The sequence below is a fragment of the Leucopleurus acutus genome, assembly GCF_964270905.1.
Source record: "Leucopleurus acutus genome assembly, chromosome: 12".
Lineage (NCBI taxonomy): Eukaryota > Metazoa > Chordata > Mammalia > Artiodactyla > Delphinidae > Leucopleurus > Leucopleurus acutus.
In genome coordinates, this window is record NC_139154.1 from 47,491,512 (window position 1) to 47,511,340 (window position 19,829).

A 19,829-nucleotide genomic window follows, 5' to 3' on the forward strand; every position below is an offset into this window, starting at 1 on the left:
GACACTTAACTGATTGTTTTTTTATTGCCAGGGAAAATAGGCTCTCTTAGGTTTTAATCTGACCGCACTTTCAGAATAAATGACCTAGAGTTTTCCTCTGAAAGAAGAATGAAGCTACACCCCATTCACTAGTTTCCTTAACCAAAAGAAAAATTAAAGCCACAAGGTAAGTTCAAAGAAGTAGTCAGTTTAAGTCTCAAAAGTATGGATTCAAATATCCTGGTTTCTGACAACCGTGTCAGCAGTCAGCAAGCAAGATTCTTGTGAGAGTTCAAAACATTATTAGTTGCTCTAATTCTAATGCCTAATGAAACTATTCCTGAGAGGACAAGAAATATGCATGTCCCAAGTCAGCAGTACAGTGAGGCGCACTCACCAGAGCCCGATGTTTCTAATGCAAAAAGGGAGAGCCGGACAGCTGGATCCAAAAGAGATCGAGGGGGAAAGCGATTTTAGAGCAATTTCTCATTTTGGTGACTGTATGAAACTCTGGGAACGCTTGCGTGCTGGCCTCAGGGCAATGGTGTTATCGAGCGCATGCCATTGTAGGGGGTCAGAATCTTTTACTACAATGCCTTGCTATCTTACATTAAGATAGTTGCTATCTGCCAACATGATTAAACCTGCCAGGTCCTGCACAGTATTATGGTAGCAATATATGAGCAGAAAAGGGGTAAAAACACACTTAAGCTACATAATCCACTTAAGAAACAAAAAAACTAACTCAACTAAAAGTCACATGCAAGACCATCAAAGTTCAGCCAGCCTTAGACAGGCTATTACACTGGAGCAGAGAAATGAGCTGAAACAAATTCCCAGTTTGGCCAAGTGGCTGCTCCATTTTCCCCCTCTGCACAACAGGCAGGATGTGTGTGGGGTGGGGGAGAGGAGGGAGGGACGGGCAGGAGGGAGAATAATAGTCCCCGTTTATTAATTCAGAAGTAAGATGGAGACACAGTCCATAAGATCCAGATATTGTGGAGCCAAATCAGTTAACTGCTTCTCTACGGTAACGCCAGTCAAGAAATGAGGTTCATGAGTTCTGATCCCAGCCCTACCTTCAAGATGCAGTTACACGTTTCCTCATATCCTTATCTCAGTTCTCTCTATAGACACAGTCATGCTGTTTCAATATTCTATAACAATACAGCAATTAAAATTCACAAACATGAGACTTTCTAGTCTGATACCAAAGTATAAACCATATGGCATTTAAAAACGTCTAATAGATAAGGTTTTCTCTTCTGCACTCAGACTCCGATGATGTTAATGATTTATAATAACATTGTCTGCAACAACAGCAAAAAAAAAAAAAAGAAAAAAAAGTGAAAGAAGGAATTAGCATGTCTAAAAAGCAAAGGAAATGAGACTTAACAATGGAGTATCCAATACAGATCATGTTCAGGAGAAAGGAAACGGTGACGGCAAAAACCAAAACACACGCTACTCTCCCAGCAAAGGCAGAGAGCAGGCTTACCCTCTGAACACTTGCTGCTGTCCTCGCCCCAGCGCGGCTAGCGTAGCATCCTTCAGTATAGTCTGTAGGCCCTTATCCACGGAGACCTGGGCAATGCCGGCCCCCATTAGCCCTGCGCCAAGAATGGCGAGCTGCCTGAAAGGAAAGGATTAAATGACTTTTGGTATAAATCTTAATTAATTCAGTAAAAGTGGGAGATTGCCCAGGTCATCTTCCAATAAAACAACTAAAGCAGGGACAACAATAAGGTATTTAAAATAATTTTTACCTACAAAAAGATATCTTTCATAAATGACTGATTTTCAAAGTTAAATGCAAAAATCCATTAGGTCTAAAAGAATTGATCTACCCAAGGAGACAGAATTATACTGATCTTCAATCATACCTGAGATCACTGAAAACAAAACAACATGGATTACGCTTAAATTAACGAGTATTTTTCTTCAAATAAAAGCCAACTTGCAGTGATAGGCCTAAAGACTAATCTCTCTTCTACCAACTACTTACTTGCTAGTGATTTTGCCATTTTCCAGTCATCTTTCATTTCTCTTGAAATGTGTGCCTTTCTCACCCCTTACCTGGATTGGTTCAAAAGCCTCTTGGATGGTTTCTTTGCTTCCAGACCTTACCCCTCCCTCAAACACCTCCATACATGCACATTACTGCCTTTTCCACCCCTGAATTCCCTTGAACTTATCAGGACCATTTGGTTTACCCCACAGTATTTTGGAACAGCTTCATGCACATCATTTTTGTCTCATCAACTAAATTCTAAGCTTTTTGAGGAATAGAGATCATGTCTGATGACTCTTTTTAGTTTTCCATAGTTTTGGAACAATATGCCATTTTCCCATAAGTAACTAAAAAAAATTTTCAGAACAACTTCCTTCATAAAAGAAGCCCAAGTTTACAATACTGTAGACCTAAATTAGAGTTGTTTCATTCAAAACAATTCTGATCATAATGTTCAAAAATCATATTCAAGACCTGAAAAGGCACCCTAACTTCAACTCCTGGGAGTATCTTTCAAATGCAGCTTTGTTGATAATACACATTTTTATATGGTGAGTGTTAAGTAACTGGAGAACATGAGAAAATAGGGTAGAAAAACATAAAGAATAGGAGCTGAAAAAATTATTCATGTATTTACTGCACCAAAATTAAAAATTTGCTTGACAAATGACAATAGGTATAGCAGACAAAGGATTACTACTGGGGAAATATAAAGAACACACATATCAATTAAAAAAGACAACCCAATAAAATGGGCAGGGGTTTATGTAAAGCAATTCATAGAAAATGAAAGCAAATTGCCAATAAAATGCCCAATTTCCCTAATAATCTGGGAAATGCAAATTAAAAAAAATGTATTCTCTCCCCATCAGATTGGCAAAAATTTTAAAAGTAACAGTGAGGGTATAAAAAATTTTGTTCTTTCATGCATGGTTGATGGAAGTATATACTTTGCCCTATATAGGAGGTCAAATGTATTAAAACCAAAAATTGCATCTTCTACGACCCAGTAATTCTACTATCTGCTCTAGAGAAATGCACTTATGCACAAGATGATATGCTGTGATGAACAGTCATACAATGTTTACAATAATGAAAAATTGGAAGTCATCAATCTTTCAGTAGAAGATGAAAAGGAACAAGTTAACTGGTATGTACCCACACACATAGTCTCCAAGTCGTACCACTGACTAAAAAGGATTATTATAGGATTCATACTGAAGGATTCCTTTTATATTAAAACATTCAAACCATAAACACAAAACATTCATCTAGTATTCAAACTTCCTTATAATAGTTTAAAAAAGGAGATTAAGAATGCATTCTTTGCATAAAAAATTAATTTATAAAAAGAGAAAATACATAAGGAATTCAAATTATTATCCGAGGCAAGGGAGAAGAGGCCTAGAGAGACAGAAGTGGAACTATTACTGACAACTGGGAAAGCAGGAAGGGGGATGCCCTTTCTTCAATGATTTTTATTAAATTTTCGGTTCAACCTATTCTGCCTTGCATACCTTATAATTTATTCTTCATTTCTAAGATGATGTTACCTTTTTTCAGTTTATTTCCCAAGTTAGGTCAACTCTTACATCATCCTGTTTTTCTGCCCATTTAATTCTGAGTTTTTGAACTTCTGATTCAAAGTGATTCTTTTCTTATCTGTAAATATTTATTTAAGGATATATAATTCAAGTTTGGAAGCATTCTGCTATAGTTTTGTATTGTGGTTGTTTTGGGGGGAGAATTTTTGTAAGCTTAAGTATTTTGATTCTCATTTTCTTATTTCTTCTTACATGAGTTTCACATGCATGCTGCCTGTCTTTTCTGTGTACTGGTACACAATAACAGCTTCTCCAGTATGCTATCTGCATATAACAGTAAGAGTTACATGCAGACCAGAGTAGGAGTCAGGAGTGGCTAATCAGCTTAAGAGTAAACATTTTATAATTTAAATTTTTTAAAATAATTAATTAATTTATGGCTGCGTTGGGTCTTCGTTGCTGCACGCGGGCTTTCTCTAGTTGCAGCGAGCAGGGGCTACTCTTCATCGTGGTGCACAGGCTTCTCATTGCAGTGACTTCTTTTGTTGCGGAGGACGGGCTTTAGGCATGCGGGCTTCAGTAGTTGTGGCTCGTGGGCTCGGTAGTTGTGGCTCGCAGGCTCTAGAGTGCAGGCTCAGTAGTTGTGGCGCAGGGGCTTAGTTGCTCCGCGGCATGTGGGATCTTCCCGGACCAGGGCTTGAACCCGTGTAACCGCTGGCAGGCGGACTCTCAACCACTGTGCCACCAGGGAAGTCCAATTTAAAATTTAAGAGTAATTTTTGTAGTGTGTATGAAGAGATTCAGATTTAAGTGGCCACATCATCATTCCACTGCAGCGTGGAAGTAATTCATCTCACCCACTGAATGCAAGATATTGTCAACATTAGGTGGTACACAGACAACCCGACTGATACCGATCACCACGTGTGCTGGAGAAGCAGTTACAGTTGTATTTCATATTCTAATTTGGAAATCAGCCCTCTTGGCAAGAATCTTGTCTTCTCACCTGGGCTTCTTATTAATTTCCTCTTCTGCTTTGGATTGTGAGCGGCTGGAGAAGGTAGTAACATTAGCTGCTTTCACAATCCCTCTCTGTAATCCAGGTAGACAGTGTTCCTCAACCTCAGCACTGCTGACATTTTGGACTGGATACTTCTTTGTTGTGGGGCTGTCCTGTGCACTGTAGGATGTTTAGCAGCATTCCGGGCCTCTGGCCACCAGATGCCAGTACCATCCCTCCCTCCCCAGCTGTGACAACCAAAAATATTTCCAGAGATTGGCAAGTGTCCCCTGGTGGCAACGATGCCCAGGTTAAGAACGACTGAGCAAGGGGGTGAGTTTAGGGGCATTACTCAACTTAAGATGCTGAAGAGCTATTTAGGCAGCATAACACTGAAAGGCTCGCTGAAGAGAATAGATATGAAACAGGTAAGTAGGCTGTCAAACGCTTAGGCTGTAAGCTAAACGAAGGACAAGACTTTAACGACTAGAATGAGGCTTTACTTTTTTTAATGATGGGGAAGTGTGAGTTCCCAGAGAGGGTATCTCAAGTCACAGAGAGAGACAAGGTCATTAAACAGCACATAGTGTGTGTATTTGGTTTAGGAAGGGGAAACCTAAACCATATTTCTAGGGGACATCAATAGTGAGACAAAAATGCCTCTACAGGAGACATTAGAGAGGTCAGGAGAAAACTCAGCACAGGCAGAACTCTGAAAGACAAAAAATCCTTCGTAGGAATAGGGATCTAAAGTGCTCAGGACAGAAGAGGTTTAGGGCAAGCCTGAAGGCATAAATCTAGCTCTGTGGATCTTCAGAGACATCGACAAGCGTAGCATGTGCTGAAATCCACAGGGGCTTCCTATGTAGAGCTGACTTACTTAACCTCCTTCTGCGGAGCTCCAAATTTATTCTTCTTGCATAGGGTCTGACCACGGTAAAGTCCCATCAAGGCTTTTGATTCTTTGGTCATTGCAAGCTCTCCAAATTTCTGGAAAAAGGGAAGAAGAAAAGGTAGAACTTCTCAGTCTTGTAGACGTGGATTCTTTGGGGTCAGTTTTTCTGCAGAGCAGAGGTAACACATGCAAAGCCTCAGGTCCTGAGCTGCTGAAGTTGGTCTCCTGCTGAGCATCTTTCTTTGACTCTCCTCATCTGTTCCACTTCCAACTACTGCTTTGAAAGGTTCTGGATATAACTGAGCTCTCAGATTCTCTACACCAGAGGTTGTGGTAACTTTTTTCATGGAATTAGAGTGTCAGAGCCAAAATGGACCAATCATCTCAACCACCTCTCTCATTTTAAAGACTGGGAAGAGGAGGCTCAGAACTTGACCTCGCTCAAAGCCACACTGCCTCAAAGGGGCAGAAACAGAACTTGAACCCAGGCAGTATGACTCCCAACTCCAGTTCTCCTTCCAGGGTAGCAGGCTGCCCCATGTGATATCTGCCACTTTAAAAGGACCTTAACACTTACAGAGAACAAGTCTCAACTTAGTGGGAAAGAGCATGAGATTTAGAGTCTGTATTTGAAAGAACTGAGTTTAAAGACTGGCCCTGCCATTTCCCAGTTGTGAAGCTTTCTTCATCCTTAAAATGGGAAAAACAATACCTATTTTACAGTATTGTTGTGGGAAGTAAATGAAAACACTAGTAAAATGACTGGGCCTCAATGTTAGCTATTACCATCATCAATATTACTAGAATTTACTGGTACGATTACATGGTTGCAAGCAGCACTTAAAAGAAGGAATCTCTCTAATAATGTTGCCTTCATGTCTGAAGAGAACATGAAACAATGTTCTACTAATCTTGGCAAAGTAGGTTCTATTCAATAAACCAGTGATTTTCAAACCACGGGTAGAAATCTATCAGTGGTCTTGAATTTAGCAGGTTGTGATAAGTAGAATAAATAGAAAATACTGAGTACAGTGTACAGGCTAATTATTTTGGGAAATATGCTTCAATCTGTCTGTACATATGTATATATGTACCTGGTGATAATGTAAAAGAATTAATCAGAGTGCACTGCAGTAAGCAACCCAGTATAAGAAATGTTTTCTCTGGAACTCGTCCTGAGCTCTTCAGATATCTTTTATTCTATTACTGAAGAGCAATCATCCTTCAATGGTTGCTTAAAACTTCAAAACAACCCAAACAACTAAAATCTACAATACCACCAACTCGTTAGGAAGTGGAAGGGGAGAGGTTGGTTCGTGTGTTGCTCTGTTTTCTTGTCTTAGTGGGTGCAAAACATTTCCCTTCACTTCCTAATTCACCAAAGGAAGGCTGGCCTTCACAGGTTTATCTCCAGGCTCTAACAAGAACCATATTTTTGTATCAATGTACTCACTTTATCACAGCAAAACCAGCCCAACTACAGAACAAAAAGTTTGGAAGGATTCTAACTCTGCCCCTGCTTTCCCTAGTTACACCCTCCTTATTGAGAGCAAGTTCAGATATCTGGGGCTACCATGGTTTTCTTAGCACCTACTTGCTCACGGAGAGTAATCGTAAGAAATGACAACCACTGGAAGAAAACATTTTTTTACTAGGCTTTGAATACTTCACCGTTTTTCAGTTTTACACAGCATTGTGGATCCGCTTTTTCTGTCTCTAATAATAAAACACTGAAAGGAAATAATTTTACCTGAGATTCAGAGAGATAGCCAGCATCACTCCCTTGCTCAATCCCAGTCTTCACTACCTAAAAAACAGATAAAGTACTTGTTCCTTGTTGGAATCGATTGGCAAGATACACAGTAATGCTGAAAAAAGTGGCTAGTGTTGGTAGTCTTCAAAGAGTAAGTCAAAAGTCTAGACTGGAGTGAGAAAGAGAAGAGGACGGAGTGCCTTATTGCTTAAGACTGACTTAATTCTCCATCTCTGAGGCTACTGCTCAACCTAGTATACAATGGAAGGAAATAAAACAGAAGGAAAGAGAATTAAGAAGTCAGAATAGGAAAAAGCACAGAGGTTCCACAGCTCAAACTCCACCTCCTTATCCTTTGAATCCTGTTATTTTGTCAGAGAAAGAGCTGTCATCACCCCTTTCTGAGTCCAATAATAGGTTTACCTTTTCCTCTTAACTCCCTTCCCTCCTGCTTGAATTATTCTTCCGGCTCCTCTCCTGTTCTCCAAATGTGGGCAGGTCCCCAAAGTTCCACTTGCAGCCCATTGCCCCCTCTATTTATTCTTCCTCAGGAACATCATTTAATTTATCACATTAATCATGAACTCCATGAAATTCAATTTAACATTTGGGGTAAGTACTAACCCAAGTACAACAGCAAGTATAAAAGAAATAACCCTGTATTCAATCACCATAATTTAATGGTGATTAAAAAAAACCCCAAATAAATCAATCTATATCCTTAATCGACTTCTCTGTCTAAACTACTGTTGCTTGAATTTCCTGAATACCTAATCTCAACACTTCTAAACCTTGACTCCTAACTCTCTTTGGCAAGTCTCTTACTACCTTCGTATTGTTGCTTTTACTATTCTATTTCGGGGTCTTATTCAAACTTCAAGTCTGAATTACCAGAACAGTTTCCTAGTTCATTGATCTACTTTGTCTCTGTTTCTAATCCATTTTTACTCACTGCCATGAAAACGGTTCTCTATGATCTATATAGGACAAAGATGAAATTTCTTAATTAATTACTGTCTACCTTTTGAAATCCACCTTTGGTCTGCCTTTCTGAAGACACTGCATTATCCTCCTACAAAAACTGATCTGATTTGATGTTCCTTGAAGAGCCTCATGCTTTCTAGCTTCTGTAACTTTGCTCAAAATGCCCATCCTACCTGGCTTTCTCATCATGTATTCTCTAACAATTTCAGGGATCGTTCCCTCCTCAGTGAATTTAGCAAACTTCCTCTGTCCCAGTTAGCTGGCGTTAACCCTATGCAGCTGCATACCGCCTCATCCTGCCATCTGCCTTACCACATATATGTGTTTAATCTCCCCAACCCAGACTGTGTGAGGTGAATGGAAGTAGGGGACCACGTTTCATATTTTATATACTTTGGTGTCTTTGGCTCAAAATATACCTGTTGACTAATTCATTCTCCAATTCTGAAATCTTTGATTATTGATCTTATCTTCAATTATTACTTTTGATCTTGGACTTTCCAGATTGAAGATTTTATAAGTTTTAAAGTCTACCTTGAGACAGATGTTACTTCAACTCTGTAATCATTTTAATCATCCTCCTTGAGCTTTTCCAGAACTTCTCTATATCATTACAACTTTTTCACAATTACGGCAATGGAAAGTCAATGAGACATTTTAGGTAATGACAATGGTTTTGACTAAGGACAGAATACAGCCATTAATTTTGTTTCAACTACCTCTTAATTAATGTCCAATATTTTACTGGTTTTGTTATACTGATATGACATAGGTTCCTTTCTTGGTTTATAACTGGTAATTTTAAGCTCATCAACTAAAAAGTATGCCTGGCACTAATTTTCCCCAAATATCCATTTATATAAATCCTCATAGCTTGCTATGCTCTTGCGTTATTTTTGGTAAGCACTTTGATAGCAGTATGAAGAACTTTAGTACTGGCAAACATGGTGCAGAATGGCAATAAAGAGTACTTGCTCTAGACAAAGGGAAGAAACATGAGAAATGTGGGAGTACGGGGTAAAAACTCACATCAATTATTTTCAGAGGTGCAGGATAAAGGCCTTTGGTCTGCTTTCGTACTCTTTCTTCCACCTTTTTGTAAATCTGTTGCCTGACAAATGGAATACTCATGGCATACGATGTCAATTCTGTAAGGTAAAATGCTTTTAGATCCTTACTGGAAAGACCCCAGCCTCCCTTGTTAGTTTGTTCTGTAAACTCCATAAAAACGCAGTGATTCTAGCTATCTGAAAGAACTGCTCTTTACTCTGACATAAACAATCTAAATTTCAACCTAAGCACTTCTTTAAACATTAGTTGATAAGTATTAAAGCTTGGTGTTGGGTACATGGGTGTTTATTACACTGTTACATTATTCTATTTTGGTATTATTTAAAATTTTCCAAAATAAAAAATTAAAAAAAAATGTCTTTAACCAGTGTAAGGTCCAGGACTTGAGCCTAGAGAAGAGTTATTGCATCCTTTAAGGTTGACTTTACACTTAAGAGTAAATAATGCACTTACCTCTTCCTCATTTCGGATTTATAGAAAATAAAATTAAATTCCCTGGAAAGAAGCTTTGCCTTAGTTCTTTAATAATGACACTCACTTTCTACCAATCCCTTGTCTCTCTTTGGAGAGATCTTTTTATCAGCTAGTCCTTTAGCAAAAGTAATTGCAACTTCTTCTAGGTATTCAATTGTCCGTTCCTCTGGAGGTTTTATTCCTGGTCCTGTAAAGATGAACACAACAGACTGGAATGTAAATCAGGCTTGGCTCAGTCCAAGGTGAGCAAAACCCAGGCAGGCCAAAGCCAAAGGCTCCAGCACCCACTTTCAGCACAGCTTTCTAAGTCTGACTAGAGACCGGTAGGTGGCAATGTCATGAACTATGGACTCAAAAAGAGAAGTCACACTGAGCGAAGGTGCAACAACCTCCTCCTGGTAGAAAACAAGTCTTAAGCCCTATTTAAGTCTGGCCTCCACTTCTGAGTAGGATGTATTATGTCTCATGAGGCCTGTTTTCTTGCTGCAAAACGGGAAAACAAAAAATCAATTGCAAAATCACATTTGTAAAGACACTGGAGAGCTGTGGAAGCAACAAAGGTTATATGAACAGAATTCCAGAGAGGGAAGAGCCTGTCCAATGTGAACTGATGATTGCTGGACATTGTCTTTCGTGGGGGTACATGATGCTTTTGGGTGTGGGCTGAAGATTGGACTTGGCTCAAGCAGAAGGATGCTACTGAGGGAAAGTGAAATGAACAGAGTTTTTGGTGGTCATACACAACAAGTCAGTACTAGAAGAAACCAGACGCAAAGCTAGTTTTCCCGCATGGAACATTTGTGAAGTTCTAAGGTGGTACAAGAGGCTGGAAGCTAGAGTGAAATCTCTTATAGTGTCATAATGTTTAGCACATGCAGTACTTGTACAGAAAGAGGGACATGCCAAAAACATGCACCTGATTTTTCGCTTGAGGCAGAGCCTGATACCAAACTTGCTGGAGGCAGGAGACAAAGACTCAGAAGAGCCAAAGGCTGTTTTCACACAGCTATGAAAACAGGCACCTACCAGGCTCTCAGTCAAAGGCTTGTAAGAGCCACACTGGAGCGAGACGTGGCTGAGGTTGAAAAGCTGATCTTGTGCCTTCTTATGGTGTATAGGGAACAAAATCCCAGTAGAGGGAGAAGCCTGCAACAATATGCAACCATTCTCCACCTTAAGACATTTGCCCTACTTTCAGCCTCCGTGGAGGAGGAAGAAAATGAACTAAGCCCCAAACGTCTGAATGACAAAAGCGCACAGGGTCCGCAAAAGTCATAATGTAATGCTGGAATAACGGAAGAATACTGGAGAGCAGTTGCTACACAAAAGGAGAGCTCCAGAGATCTACAGAGGGGCCCCTTGAAACTAAGGCGAAATATCATTCTGTACATGCATGAGAGGAAACTACCTGAGGCCAGGGAAAGAACCAACATAAAGGCATGAAAAGAAGCAAGAAAAACATGGCCTACAGCTAGGAGACAAACTGACCAATAGAAACAGGTGCAGAATTGAAAAGATAGGATAGGGCGTCCCTGGTGGTGCAGTGGTTGGGAGTCCGCCTGCCGATGCAGGGGACATGGGTTCGTACCCCGGTCCGAGAGGATCTCACGTGCCACGGAGCAGCTGGGCCCGTGGGCCGTGGCCGCTGGGCCTGTGCGTCCGGAGCCTGTGCTCTGCAGTGGGAGAGGCCATGACGGGGAGAGGCCCGCATATCGCAAAAAAAAAAAAAAAAAAAAAAAAAAAAGAAATAGCCAAAAAGTTTCCAATTTTGATGAAAACTCCAAGCTCACTATCTAAGAAGCTCAATGAATCCCATGTACAGCAAACATTTAAAACACACACACACACCAAGGCACATCATAAATAAATTGCTAAAATCAGTAATAAAGGGAAAACATGAGAGCAGTTTGGGGAGGATTGGGGTAGGAGTGGAGAAGACACATTATCTACGGATGACCAAAGATAAAAATGACAACAGACTTTTCCTCAGAAATTATGCAAGCAACAACACAATGTAGATATCTATACAGTACCAAAAGGAAAACACTGGAAATCTGGGATTCTATACCTATCAAAAATACCGCAAAAAAAAGGAAAAGATAGGATAAGCAGACACAATGTTAGAAAGGTTACTGTGAATTCATGCCATATGTTAAAGAAGGCAGAGGAAAACAGAAACATAATGAAGAGAAATTGAAGATGTGACAATGAATCAACTATTACTTCTAAATATGAGAAAAAAACAATATCTGAAACAAAAAATGTAGGCAATTGGATTAATAGCAAATTATACTATGAAGAAGAAAAGATCAGGAAACTTGAATACATGGCAAGAGAAATACAAAACAGACTGAAAAAGAGAAATAGAGCTTCATTTTGGGACAATATCAAGTAATCTAAAATATGTGAGACTGAAGTCTCAGGAAAGGGGAAGGGGACTAAAGAGACAAAAGACTTGTACTCTGAAAACTATAAGACACTGATGAAAGAAATCGAAGATGACACAAACAGATGGGAAGATATACCATGTTCTTGGATAGGAAGAATCAGTACTGTCAAAATGACTATACTACCCAAGGCAATCTACAGCTTCAATGCAATCCCTATCAAATTTTCACAGAACTACAACAAAAAAATCTTACAATTTGTATGGAGACACAGAAGACCCCAAATAGCCAAAGTAATCTTGAGAAAGAAAAACAGAGCTGGAGGAATCAGGCTCCCTAACTTCAGACCATACTACAAAGCTATAATCATCAAAATAGTATGGTTCTGGCACAAAAATAGAACTATAGATCAACAGAACAGGATAGAAAGCCCAGAAATAAACCCACGCACCCATGGTCAATTAATGTACTACAAAGGATGCAAGACTATACAATGGTGGAAAGACAGTCCCTTCAACAAATGGTGCTGGGAAAGCTGGACAGCTACATGTAAAAAAAATGAAATTAGAACATTCTTTAACACCATACACAAAAATAAACTCAAAATGTATAAAAGACCCAAATGTAAGATGGGATACTATAAAACTTAAAGTAAAACGTAGGCAGAACACTCTTTTACATAAATCACAGTAACATCTTTTTCGATCCACCTCCTAGACTAATGGAAATAAAAACGAAAATAAACAGATGGGACATAAATTAAACTCAAAAACTTTTGCACAGCAAAAGAAATCATAAACAAAACGAAAAAACCCATAGAATGGGAGAAAATATTTGCAAACAATGTGACCGACAAAGGATTAATCTCCAAAATTTACTAACAGCTTATGTGGCTCAGTATCAAAAAACCAAACAACCCAATCAAAAAATGGGCAGAAGACCTACACAGACATTCCTCCAAAGAAGACATACAGACGGCCAAGAGGCACATGAAAAGATGCTTAACATAGCTAATTATTAGAGAAATGCAAATCATGACTACAATGAAATTATCATCTCACACCAAGCAGAATGGCCATCATCAAAAAATGTACAAACAATAAATGCTGGAGAGGGTGTGGAGAAAAGGGAACCCTCCTACACTGTTGGTGGGAACGTAAATTGGTACAGCCACTATGGAGAACAGTATGGAGGTTCCTTAAAAAAGTAAAAAATAGAGTTACCATATGATCCAGCAATCCCATTCCTGGGCATATATCCAGAGAAAAACATGGTTCAAAAGATATGTGCACCCCCAATGTTCACCACAGCACTGTTTATAATAGCCAAAACATGGAAGCAGCCTAAATGTCCATTGACAGATGAATGGATAAAGAAGATGTGGTACATATATACAATGGAATATTACTTAGCCATTAAAAAGAAGGAAATAAAAAAAAACAAGAAGGAAATAATGTCATTTGCAACAACATGGGTGGATCTGGAGATTATCACACTAAATGAAGTAAATCAGGGAAAGACAAATATCATATGATATTGCTTGTATTCAGAATCTAAAAAAAAAAAATTTGATACAAATGAACTTATTTACAAAACAGAAACAGACTCACAGATGTAGAGAATGAACTTATGGTTACCAGGGGGGATGGGAGGATGGGAGGGATAGATGGGGAGTTTGGGACTGACATGTACACACTGCTATATTTAAAACAGATAACCAACAAGGACCTACTGTATAGCACAGGGAACCTTGCTCAATATTCTGTAATAACCTAAATGGGAAAAGAATTTGAAAAAGAATAGATACATGTATATGTATAACTGAATCACTTTGATGTACACCTGAAACTAACACAACATTGTTAATCAACTATATTCCAATATAAAATAAAAATTAAAGAAAAATCACCCTGAACAACAACAACAAAAAACAAAAGAAAAGCAGTAGGGGAGATGGAAAAATATTTAAAGAAATAGCCAAGGGCTTCCCTGGTGGCACAGTGGTTGAGAGTCCACCTGCCGATGCAGGGGACACGGGTTTGTGCCCTGGTCTGAGAGGATCCCACATGCTGCGGAACGGCTGGGCCCGTGAGCCGTGGCCGCTGGGCCTGCGTGTCCAGAGCCTGTGCTCCGCAGTTGGAGAGGCCACAGCAGTGAGAGGCCCGCGAATCGCAAAAAAAAAAAAAAAAAAAAAAAAAAGAAATAGCCAAAAAGTTTCCAATTTTGATGAGAACTCCAAGCTCACTATCTAAGAAGCTCAATGAATCCCATGTACAGCAAACATTTAAAACACACACACACACCAAGGCACATCATAAATAAATTGCTAAAATCAGTAATAAAGGGAAAACATGAGAGCAGTTTGGGGAGGACTGGGGTAGGAGTGGAGAAGACACATTATCTACGGATGACCAAAGATAAAAATGACAACAGACTTTTCCTCAGAAATTATGCAAGCAACAACACAATGTAGATATCTATACAGTACCAAAAGGAAAACACTGGAAATCTGGGATTCTATACCTATCAAAAATACCTTTCGAAAATGAAGTCTTTTTCAAACAAATCAAAAAGTGAGAGAATTAACTGCCGGCAGACCTACACTATAGAGCATGTTAAAGGAAGTTCTTCAGGTTGGAGAAAATCAAGCCAGATGGGAACCTGGATCTATACAAAGAATAAAGAGCACCAAAAATGATAAATATATGAGTAAACAGAAAAGAATCATCTCATTTTTTAAATCTCTTTAAAAGATAATTGTTTAAAACAAAAATAGTAATAGGCTAAGGAATATATAATACATGCAGAAGTATAACAAGAATAGCAAAAGAATGGGGGGAAATGAAAGTATACCCTTTAAAGGTTCCTACCTTACATGTGAAATGATATATCAAGACAGATTACATGTTAAAGATGTATGCTGGACTTCCCTGGTGGCACAGTGGTTAAGAATCTGCCTGCCAACACAGGGGATACAGGTTCAAGCCCTGGTCCGGGAAGATCCCACATGCCACGGAGCAGCTAAGCCCATGCGCCACAACTACTGAGCCTGCACTCTATAGCCCGCGAGCCACAACTACTGAGCCCGTGTGCCACAACTAATGAAGCCTGCGCACCTAGAGCCCATGCTCTGCAACAAAAGAAGCCATCCCAATGAGAAGCCAGAGCACTGCAATGAAGAATAGCCCCCGCTCGCCGCAAGTAGAGAAAGCTCACGTGCAACGACAAAGACCCAACGCAGCCAAAGATAAATAAATAAGAAAAAAAAAAAAAAGATGTATGCTGTAAACCCTAGAGCAACCATTAAAAGGGTAAAGCAAAGTAAAAGTCCAACAGTGAAGATAAAAAATGATTAATCCGGGTGGAATTCCCCGGCAGTCCCATGTTTAGGACTCTGTGCTTCCACTGCAGGGCAGATGGGGTCAATGCCTGCTCGGGGAACTAAGATCCCTCATGCTACATGGCACGGCCCCCCCTAAAAAAAAAAAAAAAAGATTAATCCAGAGGAAAGCAGAAAGAAGAAAAAAGGAACAAAGAACAGATGGGACATATAGAAAACAAGCAGTACTGAACGAAGCCGAAATGCCAGAACCATGTTGGTATGGTAGAGGAAATATTAAAAGGCTTAAGGAAACTGTAATGTTAGCCTGGATTTATCATGCTGGACCTGCTCAGCTCCCCTGGAAGGGTCAGAGGACACACCTTTCACCACGACCAAGAGAAATCAACTTAGGAGGGGAGTCCCAGCATCCTTGAAGAGCTCTGTGGTTGCTTCTCTCTGTAGGTCAGAAATTACAGTGGGAACTGCTACCATCAACTAGGATCCCTAAACGCAGTGGGGATAATGGGATTCTGGGGTGGCAGGGGCCAAGGAGCAACACTCAATTGCCAAAAGCAAATGGGGCATGGTTACCAAAATGGAGAGCAGAGCCAAAGTAAACAGTAATCAGAATAGTTTGACTTGTGGAGACCTATGGCGTTGGCTAGTTTATCATGGCATTCCTAGGAAAGAAACAGATGATGGGTGGCCCACTGGATTCAGAATTCTAGGTCTAGTAAACCTAAGAATAACGTGAATTACCAAAGACAGTCATCGGACATCCCTGGTGGCGCAGTGGTTAAAAATCCGCCTGCCAATGCAGGGGACATGGGTTCGAGCCCTGGTCCAGGAAGATGCCACATGCCACGGAGCAACTAAGCCTGTGCACCACAACTACTGAGCCTGCACTCTAGAGCCTGCGAGCCACGACTACCGAAGCCCGCACGCCTAGAGCCCGTGCTCCGCAACAAGGGAAGCCACCGCAAAAAGAAGCCCGAGCACCGCAACAAAGAGTAGCCCCCGCTCCCACAACTACACAAAGCCCGTGCACAGCAACAAAGACCCAACGCAGCCAAAAATAAATAAATAAATAATTGTTTTTTTTAAAAAAGAAAGGAAAGAGAAAGTCATCGCCCTCATCAATTCTCAGAAATGAGCCAGTTTAAAGACCCAGAACCCCTTGAATAAAGGGGAGGTTGTAGCTCCTTGAGGGAATTATACTGTTAATCTTCCCCAAAGGGACTCTATGGTCATTTACCTTGAGGAAAGGGAAATAATCAGACTTTTGGGGGATTACTGGACACTGGCTCAGAACTGAGAGTAATTCCAAAAGACTCAAAATGTTATTGTGATCCACCAGACAGGACAGGGGTTTATAAGGTCATGTGATAAAAGGATTATTAGCTCAGTTCTATCTCAGTGGGCCTAGTGGGTTCCAGAACTCAACCTTTGGTTACTTCCAGAATGCACGATTGAAATAGATATCCTCAGCAACTAGCTCCTTGACCTGTGGAATAAGGACTACTATAGTGGGAAAGGCCAAGTGAAAGCCACTAAAACTGCCTCTACCCAGAAAAATAGTAAAATAAAAGTAATACTGCATTCCTGGAGGGACTACAGAGACTGGTGCCACCATTAAGGACTTGAAAGATGCAGGAGTGGCGATTCCCACTGCATCCTCATTCAATTTACGTATTTTTGGCCTGTGCAGAAACCAGATGGCTCCTGCAGAATGACAGTGGACTATGGTAAACTTAATCAGGTGGTAACGGCAACTGCCGCTGGTATTCCAGATGCAATTTCATTGCCTGAGCAAGTTAACACATCTCCTTTTACCTCCTGTGTATTTGCTGATCTGGAAAGTGCTTTTTTCCTTGATAGCTGGTAGTAAAGACTACCAGAAGCAGTTTGCTTTCAGCTGGAAAGGCCTGCAATATACCCTTACTGTCTTACCTCAGGAGTGATCAATCCTATATCCATAAGTCATAATTTAGCCCACAGGGACCTTGATTGCCTTTTCCTTCCAAAAGATACCATGCCAGTTCATTACATTGATGATATTATGCTGAATGGACCTGGTGAGCTGGAAGTACCAACTACTCTAGACATATCCATCTTAGTGAAATTTCTAGGGGTCCAGTGGTATGGGGCATGCTGAGACATTCCTTCTAAGGTGAAGGATAAGTTATTGCATCTGGCCCCTCCTACCACAAAAAACAGGCACAACACCTAGTGGATTTTGGAGGCAACATCTTTTTTGGATGTGCTACTCTAGCCCCTTTACTGAGTAACTTGAAGGCTGCTAGTTTTGAGTTGGGCTCAGGACTAGAATAGCTGTTCTGCTCTTTAGACCATACGATTCAGACCTGAAGGCGCCTGAAGCATCAGTGGTAGACAGAGAAGCTGTCTGGAGTCGTTGGCAGGCCCTACAGGCGAATCAGAGTACAGATCCTTAGGAATTTGGAGCAAAGCCCTACCATCCTCTGTTAATAATTACTATCCTGCTGAGAAACAGCTTTTGGCTTCCTACTGGGCCTTAGTGGAGACTCTAAGCTTAACCATGGGCCAAGTTACTATGTGATCTGAGCTGCCTGTCATGAAATGGATGCTGTCTAACCCACTAAGCCATAAAGCTGGGTGTGCGCAACAGCACTCCATTATCAAATGGAAGTGGTATACATGAGACTGGGCTTGAGCAGACCCTAAAGGTACAAGTTGCATGAGGAAGTGGCCAAAATACCCTTACTCCTGCTTCTCTCTCTCAGCCTGCACCTATGGCCTCATGGAAGTTCCCTATGAACAGCTGACTGGGAAAGAGAAAACTCAGCAAAGAATGTGAAAATATTTGTGTTTCATGTGAATGGTCAACAAGGGGCGATCTCAAAGAGGATTTTAATGATCGAGTGGAAAAGATAATCCATCCTGTGGATACCAGTCAGCCTCCTTCCCCAGTCACCCCTGTCACTGCCCAATGGGCTCATGAACAAAGTGGCCATGATGGCAGGGACGGAGGCTGTGCGTGGGCTTAGCAACAACTACTCACCAAGGCCAACCTGGGTGCAATCACTGTTCAGTGCCCAGTCAGCAGCACAGACCAACACTGATTGTCTCATACCAGGACCCTCCCAAGGTGATCAACATTCTGGCAGATTGACTACACTGCACTGCTTTCGTCATGGAAAGGGCAGCACTCTGTTCTTACTGGAATAGACACTTATTGCGGGTATGAATTTGCCTTCCTGGCATGCAATGCATCTGCCGAAACTACCATTTGTGGACTTATGGAATGCCTTATCCACCATCACGTATCCCACACAACACTGCTTCTGATCAAGCAACTCACCTCACAGTAAATGGAGTGTGGCAATGGGCCATGCTCATGAAATGTACTGAACTCACCACGTGCCCCATCCCCGTGAAGCAGTTGGATTGAGAGAATGGTGGAATAGACTTTTAAAGACTCAGAGCACTAGGTAGGTGGTAATACTTTGTAAGGCTAGGGCAGTATCACCTAGGATCCTGTATATGCTCTAAATCAACCTCCAATATACGGTGTCGTATCTTCCATAGCAAGGATTCACGGGTCCAGGAATCCAGAAGTACATATAGAGATGGCTCTGCTACTACCCCTAGTGATCTACCAACAAAGAATGTGCTTCTGTCCTACAACCTTAGGTTCTGCTGGTCTAGAGGATTTAGTTCCAAAGTCCATCAGGAGACATAACAATGATTCTATTGAACTGGAAGATGAGACTGCCATCTGGTCACTCTGGGCCCCTCATGCCTCTGAAACAGGCAGAGAAGGGATTACTATACTGGCTGGGGTGATTAATCCTGATTACCAGGGGAAGTTGGGTTGCTACTACAATGAAGGTAAGGGAGAGTATGTCTCAAATATGGGAGATCTCTTGGGGTGTCTCTTAGGGCTACTGTGACCTACAATTATTTAGTGGAAAATTACAACAATCCAATTCATGCAGGACTGCTAGTGGCCCAGACCTTTTAGGAATGAAGGTCACCCTACCAGACAAAGAACCGTGACCAGCTGATGTACTCCCTAAGGGCAAAGGAAATATGGAATGGGTAGAAGTAGGTAATTATAAATACCTGTTATGGCCACATGACTATTTGCAGAAATTGAGGGGTCCAGGCCTAACCAAAAACCTATGTGATATTTCAGGTCCAAGCAAAGGCAATTACAGGCCTCGCAGGCATCATGGAGAAAGCTGTCCTTCCCATACCAGACTTGGTGCCCAGCCGACGCACTGCAGTCTTTAATGGGAGTTGCAGTCAATGACTCAGGTCTCCCTGACTGGCTATGCTCTTACATACATTTTCATTCCGAGCCCATGTGCCTTCATTCCTAAGTCTCTTTATATGGGACCTTCAACCGAGGTCTTCTTCAGGTACCT

At 40.9% G+C, this 19,829-nt stretch overlaps 1 protein-coding gene across 1 annotated transcript in view; it reads right to left on the minus strand.

Moving 5' to 3' along the window:
- The window catches only part of HADHA (hydroxyacyl-CoA dehydrogenase trifunctional multienzyme complex subunit alpha), a 54,306-nt gene that overhangs the window by 17,406 nt on the left and 17,071 nt on the right, over positions 1 to 19,829 (minus strand). The window contains exons 8-12 of the mRNA XM_082852170.1: positions 9,776 to 9,898; positions 9,196 to 9,314; positions 7,180 to 7,236; positions 5,415 to 5,524; positions 1,478 to 1,612 (exon numbers count right to left, since the gene is read on the minus strand). Coding sequence (XP_082708296.1) covers positions 1,478 to 1,612; positions 5,415 to 5,524; positions 7,180 to 7,236; positions 9,196 to 9,314; positions 9,776 to 9,898 — 544 coding nt within the window. The remainder of the gene's footprint in view (positions 1 to 1,477; positions 1,613 to 5,414; positions 5,525 to 7,179; positions 7,237 to 9,195; positions 9,315 to 9,775; positions 9,899 to 19,829) is intronic.